General features: G+C 44.8%; 1 protein-coding gene across 1 annotated transcript in view; it reads left to right on the top strand.

Annotated features, from left to right (window-relative positions):
* Positions 1–13,232, top strand: part of LOC106604170 (uncharacterized) — a 61,100-nt gene extending 47,868 nt beyond the window's left edge. Inside the window, exons 2-3 of the mRNA XM_014198590.2 lie at positions 10,564–10,615; positions 11,268–13,232. Of these exons, the coding sequence (XP_014054065.1) occupies positions 10,564–10,615; positions 11,268–11,573 (358 nt within the window). The 3' untranslated portion in view covers positions 11,574–13,232. The remainder of the gene's footprint in view (positions 1–10,563; positions 10,616–11,267) is intronic.
* Positions 13,233–20,991: the final 7,759 nt, after the last annotated feature.

Genomic DNA, 20,991 nt, shown 5'->3' with positions numbered 1-20,991 from the left:
CCTACATAGTGCTCTATTTTTCACCGGAGACCCATAGGCCATGGTCAAAAGTAGTGCACTATATAGGGAATAGGGTGCCACTTGGCAAGCAGTCTGGCCATCAGCCAGTGAACCATGGAATTTGAATGGCCTCTATTTTTCCCAGTTCTTAGAAAGGTTATCTACAGTGAGGGGAAAAAGTAGTTGATCCCCTGCTGATTTTGTACGTTTGCCCACTGACAAAGAAATTATCAGTCTATAATTTTAATGGTAGGTTTATTTGAACAGTGAGAGACAAAATAACAACAAAAGAATCCAGAAAAACAAATGTCAAAAATGTAATAAAATGATTTGCATTTTAATGAGGGAAATAAGTATTTGACCACTCTGCAAAACATGACTTAGTACTTGGTGGCAAAACCCTTGTTGGCAATCACAGAGGTCAGACGTTTCTTGTAGTTGGCCACCAGGTTTGCACACATCTCAGGAGGGATTTTGTCCCACTCCTCTTTGCAGATCTTCTCCAAGTCATTAAGGTTTCGAGGCTGACGTTTGTCAACTCGAACCTTCAGCTCCCTCCACAGATTTTCTATGGGATTAAGGTCTGGAGACTGGCTAGGCCACTCCAGGACCTTAATGTGCTTCTTCTTATTGAGCCACTCCTTTGTTGCCTTGGCCGTGTGTTTTGGGTCATTGTCATGCTGGAATACCCATCCACGACCCATTTTCAATGCCCTGGGTGAAGGAAGGAGGTTCTCACCCAAGATTTGACGGTACATGGCCCCGTCCATCGTCCCTTTGATGTGGTGAAGTTGTCCTGTCCGCTTAGCAGAAAAACACCCCCAAAGCATAATGTTTCCACCTCCATGTTTGACGGTGGGGATAGTGTTCTTGGGGTCATAGGCAGCATTCCTCCTCCTCCAAACGCGGCGAGTTGAGTTGATGCCAAAGAGCTCCATTTTGGTCTCATCTGACCACAACACCTTCACCCAGTTGTCCTCTGAATCATTCAGATGTTCATTGTCAAACTTCAGACGGGCATGTATATGTGCTTTCTTGAGCAGGGGGACCTTGCGGGCGCTGCAGGATTTCTGTCCTTCCCGGCATAGTGTGTTACCAATTGTTTTCTTGGTGACTATGGTCCCAGCTGCCTTGAGATCATTGACAAGATCCTCCCGTGGCGTTCTGGGCTGATTCCTCACCGTTCTCATGATCATTGCAACTCCACGAGGTGAGATCTTGCATGAAGCCCCAGGCCGAGGGATATTGACAGTTCTTTTGTGTTTCTTCCATTTGCGAATAATCGCACCAACTGTTGTCACCTTCTCACCAAGCTGCTTGGCGATGGTCTTGTAGCCCATTCCAGCCTTGTGTAGATCTACAATCTTGTCCCTGACATCCTTGGAGAGCTCTTTGGTCTTGGCCATGGTGGAGAGTTTGGAATCTGATTGATTGATTGCTTCTGTGGACAGGTGTCTTTTATGCAGGTAACAAAATTAGATTAGGAGCACTCCCTTTAAGGGTGTGCTCCTAATCTCAGCTCGTTACCTGTATAAAAGACACCTGTGAGCCAGAAATCTTTCTGATTGAGAGGGGGTCAAATACTTATTTCCCTCATTAAAATGCTAATCAATTTATAACATTTTTGACATGCGTTTTTCTGGATTTTTTGTTGTTGTTATTCTGTCTCTCACTGTTCAAATAAACCTACCATTAAAATTATAGACTGATCATTTCTTTGTCAGTGGGCAAGCGTACAAAATGTTTTCCCTCACTGTATTAGATAATATCTACTAACATCTACAGATATCAGGATGAGTCCACTCCCATGAAAGATGCAGTATGTCCTAGTTAGTGCTGATAATCAGACCCCCTCTGGTGGTGACAGTCTCATCGTGTTTATTGCCCTCTTATCAACTGATACTCCCCATTATGGCCCTGTCTCTGAGAAGGGCTCTAGAACTCATCATAGAAACAACTTCTCATTCCATTCTAATTTGGAATTGATTCTAATTCCATGAGTTCTATAAAGGGAGTGAGATCAGCTGTCATTGAGCTGCTCAGACCTCCAGTGTTCTTGCCTGACTTCCTGGTAGAGTTTACAGGGGAGTTGACAGTGGTTTTGCATCCCAAATGGCTCCCTATTCTCTATATAGTGCACTACTTTTGGACATCTTCCATAGGGCTCTGGTCAAAAGAAGTGCACTATATAGGGAATAGGGTGCCATTTGGCATATATTCGTAGAGTTTAGAGGAGAAATTACAAGGACTGTTCCCAGCCGTATTGACGGACCAGCAACAGAGAGAGGGATTTAAACAGGGAGATGACTGGTTTCAGGGTGTTACCATTGATCTGTCTCTGTGTTCCCACCATGTCAGGACATATCTGTATGGATATCTTTTTAATTAGTCTGCATTATGTTGGCTTTGTGGGATCACAATGTGGGATCATCATCATTCAGAATATGGTGTGTCAAATCTCTATCTAGCTAGGTATGAAATGAAAGTCTTGTTGACTTGCAACAGCTCAGTCAGTGGTTTCTACAGCTACTCTGTGGACTAATACTGACGCATTTTTTCATCTTCAAAGCATATGTAATGTGATGCCCTTGTTTTCGACATGATGTCCTGCTTCAACTTGTTTTAAATGTGAATAACAACTGTAACATGTCTACAGTACACTATATCTCTCAATATTTCTGTTAGCATTTTGCCCAGGTACAAAAGACTACCAAATGAACTGGATTGACTCGTCTGTTGAGAAAACTCTGACATTTTGACATAAGAACATACCGTAGGTAAGACGATAAGAGGTTGGCTTCATGTTCCATAACAATGGAAGACTAGTGTCTTATTATGGACAAGATTCCAGTCTGTTGCACAAAAAGATTCCATCAGTAATCAATAGATAAAACGTTTGCGAAATGTTTCAATTTAAAGAATTCCCCCTCATTGTGAATGAGGTTCATATTCTGTGCGTGGACAGCTGTTGCGTGAGAATGGTTGCCAATGGTATGGTCCTAATACGGCCTTGGAAAATCACATGACGAGTGCCACTATGTGCTGCGTTGTGCGTAGGCCTTGGCCAACATCCAGAGGTATCCTCGTCAGTTTTCTCTTTGTGTTTTGAGAGAGAGAGAGAGAGATCGCTGAAGAAACAGAAACAACGGTGAATAACAGAACAGTGAAAGCATCCCTGTCTCTCCACTATCCTCTCATTCGTTGGTTGGTCGTTGGAATGGGAGCCTGTTGGTCGCGTCCCTGCATTGTCCCACTCCCTAGCCAGGCCAGAAGCAGACCACCACTCCCACACCCTGGGCCAGCCCAGCAAACCATCCAGCGACTAGCCGAGCCGCCTGCTGCCGTCCCAGCCCCACTGCAGACACAGAGACGTCTGAGCAGCGTTGCGAGAGCCATGAACTACCACTACCAACCCCCCTACTCACCTAGTCTGTCCCAGAGGGGGTATCGGCGGTAAGTGGTGGTCGGAGCACGTTCGGCGTGTGTTCGGAGCATTTTCAGAGCATGGTCGGAACATGTGTGTGGATGGCTGAATGTGTCATTACATTGTCAAGAGAAGGTACAGGGACAGGCAGGAATAGTAGGGAAGGTTGACATTTGGTTGATTTGTAACTGGTTAATAAACACTAGGGAAGTTATATTCCTCTAAAATATTTAATAAAATTGGTCTGGAAGTCTGGATGTATATTGTAGTAAAATACTTCTGTCTGTATATAAAATACTGAATCATTCTGTTTGACAAGGGAACAACTGTCATTATCATTATTTCTTAGACCCTTGTTTTGCTGCCAGTAAGACAGTGGGTCCATTGTCTATGGGTGAAGAACATGCATTGTGTTTACAGAGAAGAAGAGTCTGTCAGAGACATCTCCCCTCTTCTCTGGGTGACAAACTGATGGCTTGAGATTTGGGTTTCATTGTATGTCTCACTCCACTTGTCAGTCAGTGCATTTATGCTATTCTCTGCATCGTAGAGGCTTACCTTCAGCAGCATTGCACCCTGCATCCTACTGCTGGCTTGCCTCTGAAGCTGCAGTAAGCAGGGTTGGTCCTGCTCGGTCCCTGGACGGAAGACCAGGTGCTGCTGGAAGTGGTGTTGAAGGACCAGTAGGAGGCACTCTTTCCTCTGGTCTAAAATAAAAGTAGAATATCCCAATGCCGAAGGGCAGTGATTGGGGACATTGCCCTATATAGGGTGCTGTCTTTCGGATGGGACGTTAAACGGGTGTCCTGACTCTCTATGGTCACTAAAGATCCCATGGCACTTATCATAAGAGTCATGGTGTTAACCCTGGTATCCTGGCTAAATTCCCAATCTGGCCCTCATACCATCATGGCCACCTAATCATCCCCAGCTTCCAATTGGTTCATTCATCCCCCCCTCCTCTCCCCTGTAACTATTCCCAAGAACGTTGCTGTAAATGAGAATGTGTTCTCAGTCAATTGACCTGGGAATAGGTCTGTCTGTCTATTATGCACATAATGTAAAACTCCTAGTTCCCTCTGGGCTACAGAGGTGAATACATACTGTAGACTACGTTCTAAATATAACAGTGCACTACTTTTGAACAAAGCCCTGTGCTGGGCAAAAGTAGTGTAGTATTTAGTGAAGTACAGTGTCAAAGCCTTGGGCCTCTGGAGGTCACCATGGGGTCGCAAAGCCTTGGGCCTCTGGAGGTCACCATGGGGTCGCAAAGCCTTGGGCATCTGGAGGTCACCATGGGGATCCAAAGCCTTGGGCCTCTGGAGGTCACCATGGGGATCCAAAGCCTTGGTCCTCTGGAGGTCACCATGGGGTCGCAAACCCTTGGTCCTCTGGAGGTCACCATGGGGTCCCAAAGCCTTGGGCCTCTGGAGGTCACCATGAGGATCTAAAGCCTTGGGCCTCTGGAGGTCACCATGGGGTCTCAAAGCCATGGTCCTCTGGAGGTCACCATGGGGACCCAAAGCCTTGGGCCTCTGGAAGTCACCATGGGGATCCAAAGCCTTAGTCCTCTGGAGGTCACCATGGGGTCGCAAAGCCTTGGTCCTCTGGAGGTCACCATGGGGATCCAAACCCTTGGTTCTCTGGAGGTCACCATGGGGTCCCAAAGCCTTGGGCCTCTGGAGGTCACCATGAGGATCTAAAGCCTTGGGCCTCTGGAGGTCACCATGGGGTCTCAAAGCCATGGTCCTCTGGAGGTCACCATGGGGATCCAGATGGGAGATACAGAGAGACTAAATCTGTTAGAATGTGTTTTGTTTGGCTCTCAGACCAGGACATCTGATGGAAAGTCTGATCCAACGCCTAATTGGCTGTATCATGACTCATCGATCCAGGGGTGTGTACCAAATGGCACCCTTTTCCCTGTATAGTGCTCTATTTATGACCAGAGTGCTCTGTGCCCTGGTCATAAATAGTGCATAATGGGGAGAATATGGTTCCATTTGGGAGACTGTAATGAGTCATAGATCCTGCTAGTCCCTTTAGGCTGGAGCACACTTAGCTCAATGGGCACTGGCTGACAGTTTCCCTTATAGCATATAAACGATAAGAGGACTGAGGCTGAGGAGAAAATAAACAGTAGAAGGACTCGGGGTAATATGGCCGAGGAGAATTAAACCACTAGGAGGACTCAGGTTAATATGGCTGAGGAGAATTAAACCACTAGGAGGATTCAGGTTAATATGGCTGAGGAGAATTAAACCACTAGGAGGACTCAGGTTAATATGGCCGAGGAGAATTAAACCACTAGGAGGATTCAGGTTAATATGGCTGAGGAGAATTAAACCACTAGGAGGACTCAGGTTAATATGGCCGAGGAGAATTAAACCACTAGGAGGACTCAGGTTAATATGGCCGAGGAGAATTAAACCACTAGGAGGACTCAGGTTAATATGGCCGAGGAGAATTAAACCACTAGGAGGACTCAGGTTAATATGGCCGAGGAGAATTAAACCACTAGGAGGACTCAGGTTAATATGGCCGAGGAGAATTAAACCACTAGGAGGACTCAGGTTAATATGGCCGAGGAGAATTAAACCACTAGGAGGACTCAGGTTAATATGGCCGAGGAGAATTAAACCACTAGGAGGACTCAGGTTAATATGGCCGAGGAGAATTAAACCACTAGGAGGACTCAGGTTAATATGGCCGAGGAGAATTAAACCACTAGGAGGACTCAGGTTAATATGGCCGAGGAGAATTTAACCACTAGGAGGACTCAGGTTAATATGGCCGAGGAGAATTAAACCACTAGGAGGACTCAGGTTAATATGGCCGAGGAGAATTAAACCACTAGGAGGACTCAGGTTAATATGGCCGAGGAGAATTAAACCACTAGGAGGACTCAGGTTAATATGGCTGAGGAGAATTAAACCACTAGGAGGACTCAGGTTAATATGGCTGAGGAGAATTAAACCACTAGGAGGACTCAGGTTAATATGGCTGAGGAGAATTAAACCACTAGGAGGACTCAGGTTAATATGGCTGAGGAGAATTAAACCACTAGGAGGACTCAGGTTAATATGGCTGAGGAGAATTTAACCACTAGGAGGACTCAGGTTAATATGGCTGAGGAGAATTTAACCACTAGGAGGACTCAGGTTAATATGGCTGAGGAGAATTAAACCACTAGGAGGATTCAGGTTAATATGGCCGAGGAGAATTAAACCACTAGGAGGACTCAGGTTAATATGGCCGAGGAGAATTTAACCACTAGGAGGACTCAGGTTAATATGGCCGAGGAGAATTTAACCACTAGGAGGACTCAGGTTAATATGGCCGAGGAGAATTAAACCACTAGGAGGACTCAGGTTAATATGGCCGAGGAGAATTAAACCACTAGGAGGACTCAGGTTAATATGGCCGAGGAGAATTAAACCACTAGGAGGACTCAGGTTAATATGGCCGAGGAGAATTAAACCACTAGGAGGACTCAGGTTAATATGGCCGAGGAGAATTAAACCACTAGGAGGACTCAGGTTAATATGGCCGAGGAGAATTAAACCACTAGGAGGACTCAGGTTAATATGGCTGAGGAGAATTAAACCACTAGGAGGACTCAGGTTAATATGGCCGAGGAGAATTTAACCACTAGGAGGACTCAGGTTAATATGGCCGAGGAGAATTAAACCACTAGGAGGACTCAGGTTAATATGGCTGAGGAGAATTAAACCACTAGGAGGACTCAGGTTAATATGGCCGAGGAGAATTTAACCACTAGGAGGACTCAGGTTAATATGGCCGAGGAGAATTAAACCACTAGGAGGACTCAGGTTAATATAATATGGCCAAATGTTGTTCAAATACCAGTACTTTGTTTATATTGTCATGGTGAGCAGTGCTTCTCTCTCTCTCTCTCTCTCTCTGTCTGTCTCTATATCTTTCTCCATGTCCCTCTCTCTCCCTCTCTCTCTCTGTCTCTCTCTCTATATATATTTATCCATGTCCCTCTCTCTCCCTCTCTCTCTCTCTCTCTCTGTCTCTCTTTCCATATTTCTCCATGTCCCTCTCTCTCTGTCTCTCTCTCTCTCCATATTTCTCCATGTCCTTCTCTCTCCCTCTCTCTCTCTCTGTCTCTCTCTCCCTCTCTATCTTTCTCCATGTCCCTCTCTCTCCCTCTCTCTCTGTCTCTCCATCTCTCTCCCTCCTGTTTAGATAGGAAACAGTACAATACACTTTTAAAAATACCAGTACTAAGCCATGACCACTGTGACTAACCCCCAGAGAGTTTCCAACCAGAGACAATAGATGTAATACTCTTCCCAACCTGCACCTTATTCCCTACACACTACCCTATGGGCCCCTGGTCAAAAGTAGTACACTACCCTATGGGCCCCTGGTCAAAAGTAGTGCACTACCCTATGGGCCCCTGGTCAAAAGTAGTGCACTACCCTATGGGGCCCCTGGTCAAAAGTAGTGCACTACCCTATGGGCCCCTGGTCAAAAGTAGTGCACTACCCTATGGGGCCCCTGGTCAAAAGTAGTGCACTACCCTATGGGCCCCTGGTCAAAAGTAGTGCACTACCCTATGGGCCTCTGGTCAAAAGTAGTGCACTACCCTATGGGCCCCTGGTCAAAAGTAGTGCACTACCCTATGGGCCTCTGGTCAAAAGTAGTGCACTACCCGATGGGCCCCAGGTCAAAAGCAGTGCACTACCCTATGGGCCCCTGGTCAAAAGTAGTGCACTACCCTATGGGCCTTAGGTCAAATGTAGTGCACTAAATGGGGAATAGGGTGCCATTTGGGATGCATCCTAGCCCTTCTTACAGCCAAGCCTGGTAGCTCCACAGCACAGTGTGAAATCACAAGTGACAGGTACTATGAATACTAATATGTTCAACAAGGCTCTGTGAGATCTGATTGGTGTAGACCAAACTGGAGTCTCGCCTAGCTAATTGGATCCGATGGGTTACAGAATAATTCATTCCTTCCTCACAAAATGGAGTACAGTACAACTTACTTTTCTTATATGAGCTAAAATAGTGACACAAAGGGGTGTTAGAGGTGTTAAAGTTATAACTGTGTTGCTATATAGTGACTGCACATAGCAACAAGGCAGCTATGATGGTGCATGTAACTAGGTAGGTCTATCTATGGATGACAGTATTGACCCCTATAAGATGTCCTTATGCTTAAACTCTTGCCTGATAGTGAGAGCCTATTAGGACAACAAAACCACATTTTATATTACAAATTAAATATAATATTATTTAAATTCCATGCATGAAAATCCTCCAAGGATATGACGCCTGTAAATATTATTTCTGAAGTGAAATTTCATCTCTCGCCAGCTGGTGGAAGCAGAGCTCTAGAGGAGAGGAAGGAAATAACCAGAGCCTTGCAGTGGGTGGAAAAGTACCCTGGAGGTCACCAGAAAGGGCTTCCCCAAAACTTCTGTTTGCAACATGCTGCAATGTCTTCTACTATTGCACCTGCAGATAACACCGACTCAAAACAATAAACATTATGTAGACATCCTGTTATAAACCAATAATACATGCATTATTAATGCATTCAATATATCCAGATTCTAGTTTGGCTCTATAGGCCATCTGTTTCATAATGTCGCTTTACTGTTGCACGTGATCCCTGACAAATTAATCATTTAATGAAAAAGAGCAATATAATAGATGTACTAGGCCGATAATAATTATACACAATTCCGTTGTAGCATTTCCTTAAAAAGATTATCAGCTGATGAGAATCAACAACGAAAAAACCAAACAGTAATTCCTAGTCTGCATACGACATGTCACGCAACCAAAACCCTTTCACTCCCCCAAAAACTGCGTGTGGAAAAACACACAAGCACACACTTTTTTTGGTGCATTTTTTGTTGTTGTTGCCTGTTTGCTTTAAAGTGTAAATGAAGTCGGTGTCCGGGTCAACTGAGTGCTCATTGTGTTTGTGGGAGTTCAGAAAGGGGGCAGAGGGAGAATCATGCCATAAGGCGGATTTGCATAAATGATTCTCCGCGTCAGATGACGTCAGGACACCGTTCGGTTATAAGCGCCGCCGGTAGCAGAAATAGACCCATTCGCTGAAACATAACGTGGCTCACATCACTGGCATTAACCTACCGCACTACACTCAACTCACTTCACAACAGAAGCAACCGAGTCGAGTCAGTCGAGTGATTAAGCTGAATACAGTAACCTAGAATTGTATCTAGAATAGGTAGATTTATCTACTCAACCAATCGCAAACGTGGCGAGAAGCATTATCCAAACGAGTCTGCTGCTAAATTTGACTACGGAGATCTTCAAAACGCCAATGGAGGTTGCTGTCTATCAGTTGCATAACTTCAGCATCTCCTTCTTCTCCTCGTTAGTAGGAGGAGATGTGGTGTCTGTAAAACTTGACAACAGGTAAATAGAAAAACCGCTCTGGATTGTGTGTGTTATTGATGCGTAATTTGTGCGTTATATATTTCATTCAAATATTTCATCTAAATTGTTATAATTCGACATTTCTTTCTTTACAAATAGATTGAGCAAAGTAAGGTTATGCTGGTATTCGTTATGATATAATTGGAAATACCGTATTATAAATGTCTAATTCTGTGCAGACTTTGAGTAATGCAATTTGACTCCAATCCGCCGCGTGTGGGTGCACTATGGGTGCATTTTCAAACGCATAAAAGTGGAGTATCTTGAAGCAATGTCGATACAAAGTAATCAATTTCATGTCATAGTTTGCAGTGCGCAACAATGTATCTAGCTAGGTTGCAAAAAAAAAAAAAAAAAAACCTGAATTGTAGGACAGTGGTAGGCAGGCATACTGGTTTTTCATACACATGCCCAATCTCAAATAGGTTAAGACTTGTACCAAGTTTCATTCAAAGACACAAAAAAGCCTAAACGCAAATTAAATAAACATTTGTGACGATGATGGCATTACGTGGCAATTGCATCTCAAAAGACTGAAAATAAGTTATCCTGGTGCCATAAAGGCAGTCTGGTGTCAGCATCTATATGAGAGAGCATCTGTACTTACTAGGCTATCTGTTTGTTCCTTTTGATCCAATGCTCTGGCTTGATATGTTGACTTATGGCTTCTCTTCTTCTCTCCTCCACAGTGCCTCGGGTGCTAGCGTTGTTGCCATTGACAACAAGATAGAACAGGCAATGGTATGTATCAGCAGCAGGATTATACACTTTATTATTCATAACATCACTCATTAGTAGCCCAGAAAACTATGGGCTATTCCATATCCCACCACATTCATGCACTTTGCCCATAGTCATCATTTTCTGTATGTTGATAATCATAGTAGACTAGGCTTCAGTCAAGTACTAGTAAACGGTAGTACTGTAGAAGCATGGTAGTCTGTATGTGCCTGCAGCTTTGGGTGGCTACAGTACTGCACACTCAATACATGTGATGTGGCATGGGACTATGTTCTTTCTGCTGCATTCTGAGTCAGACAGGGAGGAAGCTATAGATGTGCACAATAGCAGTCAGACTATTACCTATTTAGTTTACAGATCAACTTTTAAACCTTAATCCTGGCCATATGGGTACAAGTCTCTGTAACCACATGGCCTGTTACTACAAGTGTTTGTAAGGCACGGTAGGTTAAGCTTAAACTATGAATCACCTTACATGGAGAGATTTGTGGTCGGATTGTATGAGTTGCCCAGAACGCTTTCTCTCTCTCTCTCTCTCTCTCTCTCTCTCTCTCTCTCTCTCTCTCTCTCTCTCTCTCTCTCTCTCTCTCTCTCTCTCTCTCTCAAACAGACGTCTCTAACAGTAGATCTCATTCCTTCTCTCCTATCTTAGGATCTGGTGAAGAACCACTTGATGTATGCAGTCAGGGAGGAGGTAGAGATCCTCAAGGAGCAGATCAGAGAGCTGGCTGAGAAGAACAACCAGCTAGAACGTGAGAACAGCCTTCTGAAGAACCTGGCCAGTCCAGAACAGATGGAGAGCTTCCGGGAACGGGTTCCATCTGACTCAGACGCTCTGGTCCCCCTGCAGCTGGACAACCAGTACCAGCAGCAGGCCCAGCAGTACCAGCAACAGGCCCAGATGGGACTCCATAACCCTGACCAGTCCTGTCCCTTCAGTGCTGGCTCTGCTGTATAGGTGGCCCTGCCTTTGACCTCCCATTCTAAACTGATCGTCGCTGCCAACTTCAATGAAGCTGTCTGTAACAGATGATGAAACACACAATTGATGAACGGAGCACATGAAAAGACGCTCTAACTAGCGGCTATAGGCTGAAGCTATACGCTAAGATAAGCCCCGTCCTACGACATCTAGACTCTTTCTCTTTAGACAAAAGCGCTAAACGAGAGGGCTCACATGTAGCCAGCCGGAGAACGCTTGCATTGGGACAGAGGTGAGGCTCCGGCCTTCTGGGGCCAGGAGGGCCAACACTTCAGCCATTCTCTACCACCCCTGCTACAGAGGGGGGAGAGGGCTAAGAGACAGTGCTGACCCGGGGATCTGATCCTGTGGATGCCTCTCCATACCTCTCCTGGTCCAGCCAAGGAAAAAGGAAATCTTTCCTCAAGACAGATGGCCCTCCAGTCACCACTAGATCCCACCCCCATTTAACTAGGCAAGTCAGTTAAGAACAAATTCTTATTTACAATGGCAGCCTATCGGGGAACAGTGGGTTAACTGCCTTGTTCAGGGGCTGAACGATAGATTTTTTTTACCTTGTCAGCTCGGGGATTCAATCCAGCAACCTTCCAGTTACTGGCCCAACGCTCTAACCACTAGGCTACCTGCTACCTGAAATCCATGTGGATTTCTTCTTCTAACTGCTGATAGTACAAGCTCTGAGTAGTTAGAAAATATCTCAACCATCTTGTGACTGTTTCCACCTGCCACCATCTACTGATATTCTCTGTCAATATTCCTTAAGAAGAAGCAACGTGTCTTTAGGAAACCAAACCTGAGCTCCAGTACAACGAGTAGAGGAGAAGGAGGATCTAGGAGATCCTGGACTGTTGCTGGGAGAGAGAGGCCTGTTGCTTCTCTATCTCAACCTCGCTGGTGATAGGAGATGCTGGACTGTTGCAGGGAGAGAGAGGCCTGTTGCTTCTCTATCTCAACCTCGCTGGTGATAGGAGATCCTGGACTGTTGCATGGAGAGAGAGGCCTGTTGCTTCTCTATCATAACCTCGCTGGTGATAACTGATTACCATCATCATGATTCAGAACATCATTGCTTGTATTCTTTGCAGTTGGGGTGTGCTGCTTATGGGGGAAAATCCTGCTATTTTACATTTGTTTTGTGATTCTGAACAAAATGGAATACTTGTTAATAGGAGCGTTGTAACTGTTCAGTTAAATGATTTATTATGGGGATGGAATTATCTACTACCCAGTATGCCTAGCTCTGTACATTTTATTAACGTGTTCAGAGTAGTGGGCTGGAGATGAATTTGAGCAGCTGTGAATGCGATCCGGACCTAGCAGATATGTTCTGTATGTTCAGATGCCAACCTCAACTTGAATCAATGGCATGACTATAGTGCCTATCTCCAGAAGAGGTATACCACATTTCCACAATAGACTTTGTGTTTTCTAACTACCAAAGACTTTGTCTCATTACTACTCCAAACGAAACCAAGCAACCTGGACCAGGTGTACATCGTTCACAGAGAGAACTCTTTGTTAGCGCGTGGGTTTTGATAAACGTTGGGTATTGTTGTTGTATTGTGTCCATGAAACAGGTATTTGTAATGATGGATGCAAAATGTCCGTTTGCAATAAACCTTCTGTTTACACTAACGCCATGTTGTTTTCCTTTCAGTTGTTCTTAGTCAAGAGTATTGCAATCTACATGGAGAGTAACAAGAATATATAATTAACTATTTAGCATACATTGACCACTCGCAACAACAACTCATGTTGTTAAGAGCTTCAAGCACACTGCTATTGGGTTTAAGTTATCTAAGAGTTGAGAGTAATTATGCAAAAGTAAAGGATTTATACGTAGGCTTACAAATTGAAGCTTAACATTGGACATCGAACTAATGATCATTTAACAGAGGAACTAAATGTAGCTTACGTGTGTAGGTCAAATGAAAATCCACAACATTTTCTTAAATCTTTGTCCAAAGCAGCACGTCTGAACTTTTTCAAACAACTAAGTGTGTAGTAATGGTTGTCCAAGGGGCAGCTAGCCTAGAAGACTAAAAAATACTTTGTCCCAAAAAAACTAATCCTTCCGCCGTATTGGCAGCTAGTGTGTTACTGGCGCGTGTCTGTGTTGGTTTTTGGGTTCTCTACTGTGCTGTCCTGGTCTGGGCGCTCAGGGCTACACCCATGAAATGAGAAAAGGAGTGAGTATAGTAGGTTAGGACAGCATAACCAGCAATGACAGCATGATGGGTAAACCAACAGGTCTCAATCCAGAAACAGTACACATTTGGTAGTATGGATAAACCGACAGGTCTCAGTCCAGCAACGGTATGGTAGTATGGATAAACCAACAGGTCTCAAACCACTAACTGGACATATCTGGTACCATGATGGGTGAACCAACAGGTCTCAGTCCAGCAACGGTATGGTAGTATGGATAAACCAACAGGGCTCAGTCCACTAACAGGACATATCTGGTACCATGATGGGTGAACCAACAAGGCTCAGTCCAGCAACAGCATCTGGTAGCATGATGGGTAAACCAACAGGGCTCAGTCCAGCAACAGCATCTGGTAGCATGATGGGTAAACCAACAGGGCTCAGTCCACTAACAGGACATATATGGTACCATGATGGGTGAACCAACAGGGCTCAGTCCACTAACAGTACATATCTGGTAGCATGATGGGTAAACAAACAGGGCTCAGTCCAGCAACAGCATCTGGTACCATGATGGGTGAACCAATGGGGCTCAGTCCACTAACAGGACATATCTGGTAGCATGATGGGTGAACCAACAGGGCTCAGTCCACTAACAGGACATATCTGGTAGCATGATGGGTAAACCAACAGGGCTCAGTCCACTAACAGTACATATCTGGTACCATGATGGGTGAACCAACAGGGCTCAGTCCAGCAACAGCATCTGGTACCATGATGGGTGAACCAACAGGGCTCAGTCCACTAACAGGACATATCTGGTACCATGATGGGTAAACCAACAGGGTTCAGTCCAGCAACAGCATCTGGTACCATGATGGGTGAACCAACAGGGCTCAGTCCACTAACAGGACATATCTGGTACCATGATGGGTGAACCAACAGGGCTCAGTCCACTAACAGGACATATCTGGTACCATGATGGGTGAACCAACAGGGCTCAGTCCACTAACAGGACATATCTGGTAGCATGATGGGTAAACCAACAGGGCTCAGTCGACTAACAGTACATATCTGGTACCATGATGGGTGAACCAACAGGGCTCAGTCCAGCAACAGCATCTGGTACCATGATGGGTGAACCAACAGGGCTCAGTCCACTAACAGGACATATCTGGTACCATGATGGGTAAACCAACAGGGTTCAGTCCAGCAACAGCATCTGGTACCATGATGGGTGAACCAACAGGGCTCAGTCCACTAACAGGACATATCTGGTACCATGATGGGTGAACCAACAGGGCTCAGTCCACTAACAGGACATATCTGGTACCATGATGGGTAAACCAACAGGGCTCAGTCCACTAACAGGACATATCTGGTAGCATGATGGGTAAACCAACAGGGCTCAGTCGACTAACAGTACATATCTGGTACCATGATGGGTGAACCAACAGGGCTCAGTCCAGCAACAGCATCTGGTACCATGATGGGTGAACCAACAGGGCTCAGTCCACTAACAGGACATATCTGGTACCATGATGGGTGAACCAACAGGGCTCAGTCCACTAACAGGACATATCTGGTACCATGATGGGTAAACCAACAGGGCTCAGTCCAGCAACAGCATCTGGTACCATGATGGGTAAACCAACAGGGCTCAGTCCAGCAACAGCATCTGGTACCATGATGGGTGAACCAACAGGGCTCAGTCCACTAACAGGACATATCTGGTACCATGATGGGTAAACCAACAGGGCTCAGTCCACTAACAGGACATATCTGGTAGCATGATGGGTAAACCAACAGGGCTCAGTCGACTAACAGTACATATCTGGTACCATGATGGGTGAACCAACAGGGCTCAGTCCAGCAACAGCATCTGGTACCATGATGGGTGAACCAACAGGGCTCAGTCCACTAACAGGACATATCTGGTACCATGATGGGTGAACCAACAGGGCTCAGTCCACTAACAGGACATATCTGGTACCATGATGGGTAAACCAACAGGGCTCAGTCCAGCAACAGCATCTGGTACCATGATGGGTAAACCAACAGGGCTCAGTCCAGCAACAGCATCTGGTACCATGATGGGTGAACCAACAGGGCTCAGTCCACTAACAGGACATATCTGGTACCATGATGGGTAAACCAACAGGGCTCAGTCCACTAACAGGACATATCTGGTAGCATGATGGGTAAACCAACAGGGCTCAGTCGACTAACAGGACATATCTGGTACCATGATGGGTAAACCAACAGGGTTCAGTCCACTAACAGTGCATATCTGGTAGCATGATGGGTAAACAAACAGGGCTCAGCCCTGTTTTTCCATATGACTGAACACATCAAATGAGGCATCTTATTTAGATGGAGATTACATCAGGTCCCGTAGTCTTACATAGAGGTCCAGGATGAATGGTGTGGTCCAGGGTTAGTTTCCCTTAGTTTACATATTGGTCTTTGATATAGTGTGGATAAGGCCTGGAATGCTTCAGGATCTGAATGACAGTTCATTCTGTTTGGAAAATATTTTAAATCAAATGTTTATTGTCACATGCTTCGTAAACAACAGGTGTATATTAACATTGAAATTCTTACTTATGGATCCTTCCAAACAATGCAGAATCCCCCCACCCCCCCCAAATATATATATCTAGCAGTGTGATGTTGTTCCCCTAGACCAGGGCTGCTCAACTCTCTTCCTGGAGATCTACCATCCTGTAGGTTTTCACTCCAACCCTCTTCCTGGAGATCTACCGTCCTGTGGGTTTTCAGTCCAACCCTTTTCCTGGAGATCTACCGTCCTGTGGGTTTTCAGTCCAACCCTCTTCCTGGAGATTGACCGTCCTGTGGGATTTCAGTCCAACCTTCTTCCTGGAGATCTAGCGTCCTGTGTGTTTTCAGTCCAACCCTCTTCCTGGAGATCTACCTTCCTGTGGGTTTTCAGTCCAACCTTCTTCCTGGAGATCTTGCGTCCTGTGTGTTTTCAGTCCAACCCTCTTCCTGGAGATCGACCGTCCTTTAGGATTTCAGTCCAACCTTCTTCCTGGAGATCTACCATCCTGTGGGTTTTCAGTCCAACCCTTTTCCTGGAGATCTACCGTCCTGTAGGTTTTCAGTCCAACCCTCTTCCTGGAGATCGACTGTCCTGTGGGATTTCAGTCCAACCTTCTTCCTGGAGATCTACCGTCCTGTGTGTTTTCAGTCCAACCCTCTTCCTGGAGATCTACCGTCCTTTGGGATTTCAGTCCAACCTTCTTCCTGGAGATCTACCGTCCTGTGGGTTTTCAGTCCAAGACTTTTCTTGGAGATCTACCGTCTGTGGGTTTTCAGTCCAACCCTCTTCCTGGAGATCGACTGTCCTGTGGGATTTCAGTCCAACCTTCTTCCTGGAGATCTACCGTCCTGTAGGTTTTCAGTCCAACCCTCTTCCTGGAGATCTTCCGTCCTGTGGGTTTTCAGTCCAATCCTCTTCCTGGAGATCTACCGTCCTGTGGGTTTTCAGTCCAACCCTCTTCCTGGAGATCGACCGTCCTGTGGGATTTCAGTGTAATCCTCTTCAGTCCAACCGTCTTCCTAATTAGCTGCTCAATAAGACCTTAACTAGCTGAATCAGATCTGCTAAATTAGGGTTGGAGTGAAAACCTACAGGACAGTAGATCTCCAGGAAGAGGGTTGTGCAGCCCTGCCCTAGATTATACACCAAGACAAGGACCAGTTCACACAGACGAGTTCAAGAGGGGATGTTAATCATTTGATAATAATAATTATGTCTGTTTTTATTTCATTATAGCTGCAAAACTAATGTTATTTTTTGTGTGCAAACACTTTTTCATATCTATATTGTAAATACACTTGATTGTAAAAGTTTTGTATATTTTGGTTTGGTCCATCGTGGCATATCTGTGTTACCTTACCCTCCTATTGTTCTCTCTTGCCTGACTTTCAGTTAGCAAGGTGCCTGAGAGCTGGGACTGCGCCAAGGGCTAACGTTGTCTCTTCGTGCGCAGGACAAATAAAAATCCAACCAGCAGACCTCCAGTTGTGGCAGTGTCCTCATTAAATTACACAACGCAGAACGAACCACGCTACATATATATTTTGAGTTATTAATCCTACGAAACACACTTCTTACGAAAGCAAATACACATTGTACAGAGAATATGTGCCAGAGCGAATCTTCTATGTTAATGAGTACAGACACGCATCACAGTGGAATTTCACCGGACACTCCAGTCCAAACATAACACGATGTGCAACAAGTCGACTCACTAACAATTCCTGTATTTTCCACCAATACTGTTAAATTTTAATGACCAGGGCATGGCCTATGGAACGGAATGTTACTTTAATGTTACTTTTGATTGGAGCTACAGGATGATTTCCTGCCTGCATGGGAGCCTGTGATTGGTTGTCAGGAGTTCTGGGGTTATGCAACGGGAACACATCTGTTTCAGTTGGAAATATGGTGGCTGTGTGTGCAGTGTGAGTCGGGCCCAGCCTAAATGTGGTTAGGGTTTGCATGCAAAGAGATAATTTGCCCTCGTTCACATGCCTTGGCTTTCTGCAGACATATACACCATGTTTGTCCGTCTTTGATAGCTGTGTATTCTTAATGTCAACCCTCTGCTTGGTCTACCAGGGTGGTATGACAGAACACCGATTGAAGTTGGCTATTATGGGAACTCAATGCAACTTCACTATTATTTATTCTTTCCATGAAAAAAATAGAGGCCTATCCTTCAAGTGACTGTTTTGTTGATGGAATCTCCATTGAAAATATGAACATTACATTTTTATCTCCATTGGAAACAGCTGTAGATTCAGTTTAGACAAAGACAAGGTATTCCATGATAGCCCTTTATCAGCACCTTCATTCACATTTCTCTGGACAAAGAACTATATGGTGAGGTCTACTGTATAAACTGAGTGCAAATCCTAAAATCACTCAAGGGTTGTGTCCCAAAATGCACCCTATCCTCTATATAGGGCAGAACTATTGACCAGGACCCCACTATATAGGGAATACGGGGTCATTTGGGACACTACCAAGAAAGGGGATAGAACGCAGAACAATGCATGGTACCATGCTGAGACTGGTCACAATCTGTCAAGTTAATCAGTATTTACTGCCCCTCCAGCTTTGTAACCCATTTAACGCTACCACTGTGTGTTGGTGCCATAGTAACACAGCTAACACTACCACTGTGTGTTGATTCCATAGTAACACAGCTAACACTACCACTGTGTGTTGATTCCATAGTAACACAGCTAACACTACCACTGTGTGTTGATTCCATAGTAACACAGCTAACACTACCACTGTGTGTTGGTGCCATAGTAACACAGCTAACACTACCACTGTGTGTTGGTGCCATAGTAACACAGCTAACACTACCACTGTGTGTTGGTGCCATAGTAACACAGCTAACACTACCACTGTGTGTTGATTCCATAGTAACACAGCTAACACTACCACTGTGTGTTGATTCCATAGTAACACAGCTAACACTACCACTGTGTGTTGGTGCCATAGTAACACAGCTAACACTATCACTGTGTGTTGATTCCATAGTAACACAGCTAACACTACCACTGTGTGTTGGTGCCATAGTAACACAGCTAACACTACCACTGTGTGTTGGTGCCATAGTAACACAGCTAACACTACCACTGTGTGTTGATTCCATAGTAACACAGCTAACACTACCACTGTGTGTTGATTCCATAGTAACACAGCTAACACTACCACTGTGTGTTGGTGCCATAGTAACACAGCTAACACTATCACTGTGTGTTGATTCCATAGTAACACAGCTAACACTACCACTGTGTGTTGATTCCATAGTAACACAGCTAACACTACCACTGTGTGTTGATTCCATAGTAACACAGCTAACACTACCACTGTGTGTTGATTCCATAGTAACACAGCTAACACTACCACTGTGTGTTGATTCCATAGTAACACAGCTAACACTACCACTGTGTGTTGGTGCCATAGTAACACAGCTAACACTACCACTGTGTGTTGGTGCCATAGTAACACAGCTAACACTACCACTGTGTGTTGATTCCATAGTAACACAGCTAACACTACCACTGTGTGTTGATTCCATAGTAACACAGCTAACACTACCACTGTGTGTTGGTGCCATAGTAACACAGCTAACACTATCACTGTGTGTTGATTCCATAGTAACACAGCTAACACTACCACTGTGTGTTGGTGCCATAGTAACACAGCTAACACTACCACTGTGTGTTGGTGCCATAGTAACACAGCTAACACTACCACTGTGTGTTGATTCCATAGTAACACAGCTAACACTACCACTGTGTGTTGATTCCATAGTAACACAGCTAACACTACCACTGTGTGTTGGTGCCATAGTAACACAGCTAACACTATCACTGTGTGTTGATTCCATAGTAACACAGCTAACACTACCACTGTGTGTTGATTCCATAGTAACACAGCTAACACTACCACTGTGTGTTGATTCCATAGTAACACAGCTAACACTACCACTGTGTGTTGATTCCATAGTAACACAGCTAACACTACCACTGTGTGTTGGTGCCATAGTAACACAGCTAACACTACCACTGTGTGTTGATTCCATAGTAACACAGCTAACACTACCACTGTGTGTTGGTGCCATAGTAACACAGCTAACACTACCACTGTGTGTTGATTCCATAGTAACACAGCTAACACTACCACTGTGTGTTGGTGCCATAGTAACACAGCTAACACTACCACTGTGTGTTGATTCCATAGTAACACAGCTAACACTACCACTGTGTGTGTTGTTTTTTTAAATTAGAAATAACAAAAACAAAGGCGCAGCTGTGCTTGAAACCCCGTTGATGTGAATTTCACAAAGAGTCAATAGTCCTTCCAGTTGTGTTGATCCTTCAAACCAAATATATCATTTAATGCAAATCGTTTTTTAACTGAGTGGGGTCATGTAAAGTGTTGTTGCATACGTGTGAGTTGAGTTTGGGACATGTTTTATGTGCCTCATTGTGACTATCTGTTATTAAGAGAGGAATTATTCCCACATTGGCACGTCGGCTTAATTAATTCAATAATGAGTTTTAAAGATGCCTGCTGCAATCTCTTCCGTCTTCAAAAGTCCACATATGTACGTAGGTGAACGAGCCAGCCTAGCTTTTATGTCTGGCACAGAGTCTATGCCCTCCATGAGTAACTTAGGGACTAGGGTCTGTGCCC

Source organism: Salmo salar, chromosome ssa05 (genome assembly GCF_905237065.1).
Source record: "Salmo salar chromosome ssa05, Ssal_v3.1, whole genome shotgun sequence".
In the NCBI taxonomy this organism is placed as follows: domain Eukaryota; kingdom Metazoa; phylum Chordata; class Actinopteri; order Salmoniformes; family Salmonidae; genus Salmo; species Salmo salar.
The sequence above is the reverse complement of the archived record's forward strand: the minus strand, read 5'-3'. Positions and strand labels throughout refer to the sequence as shown.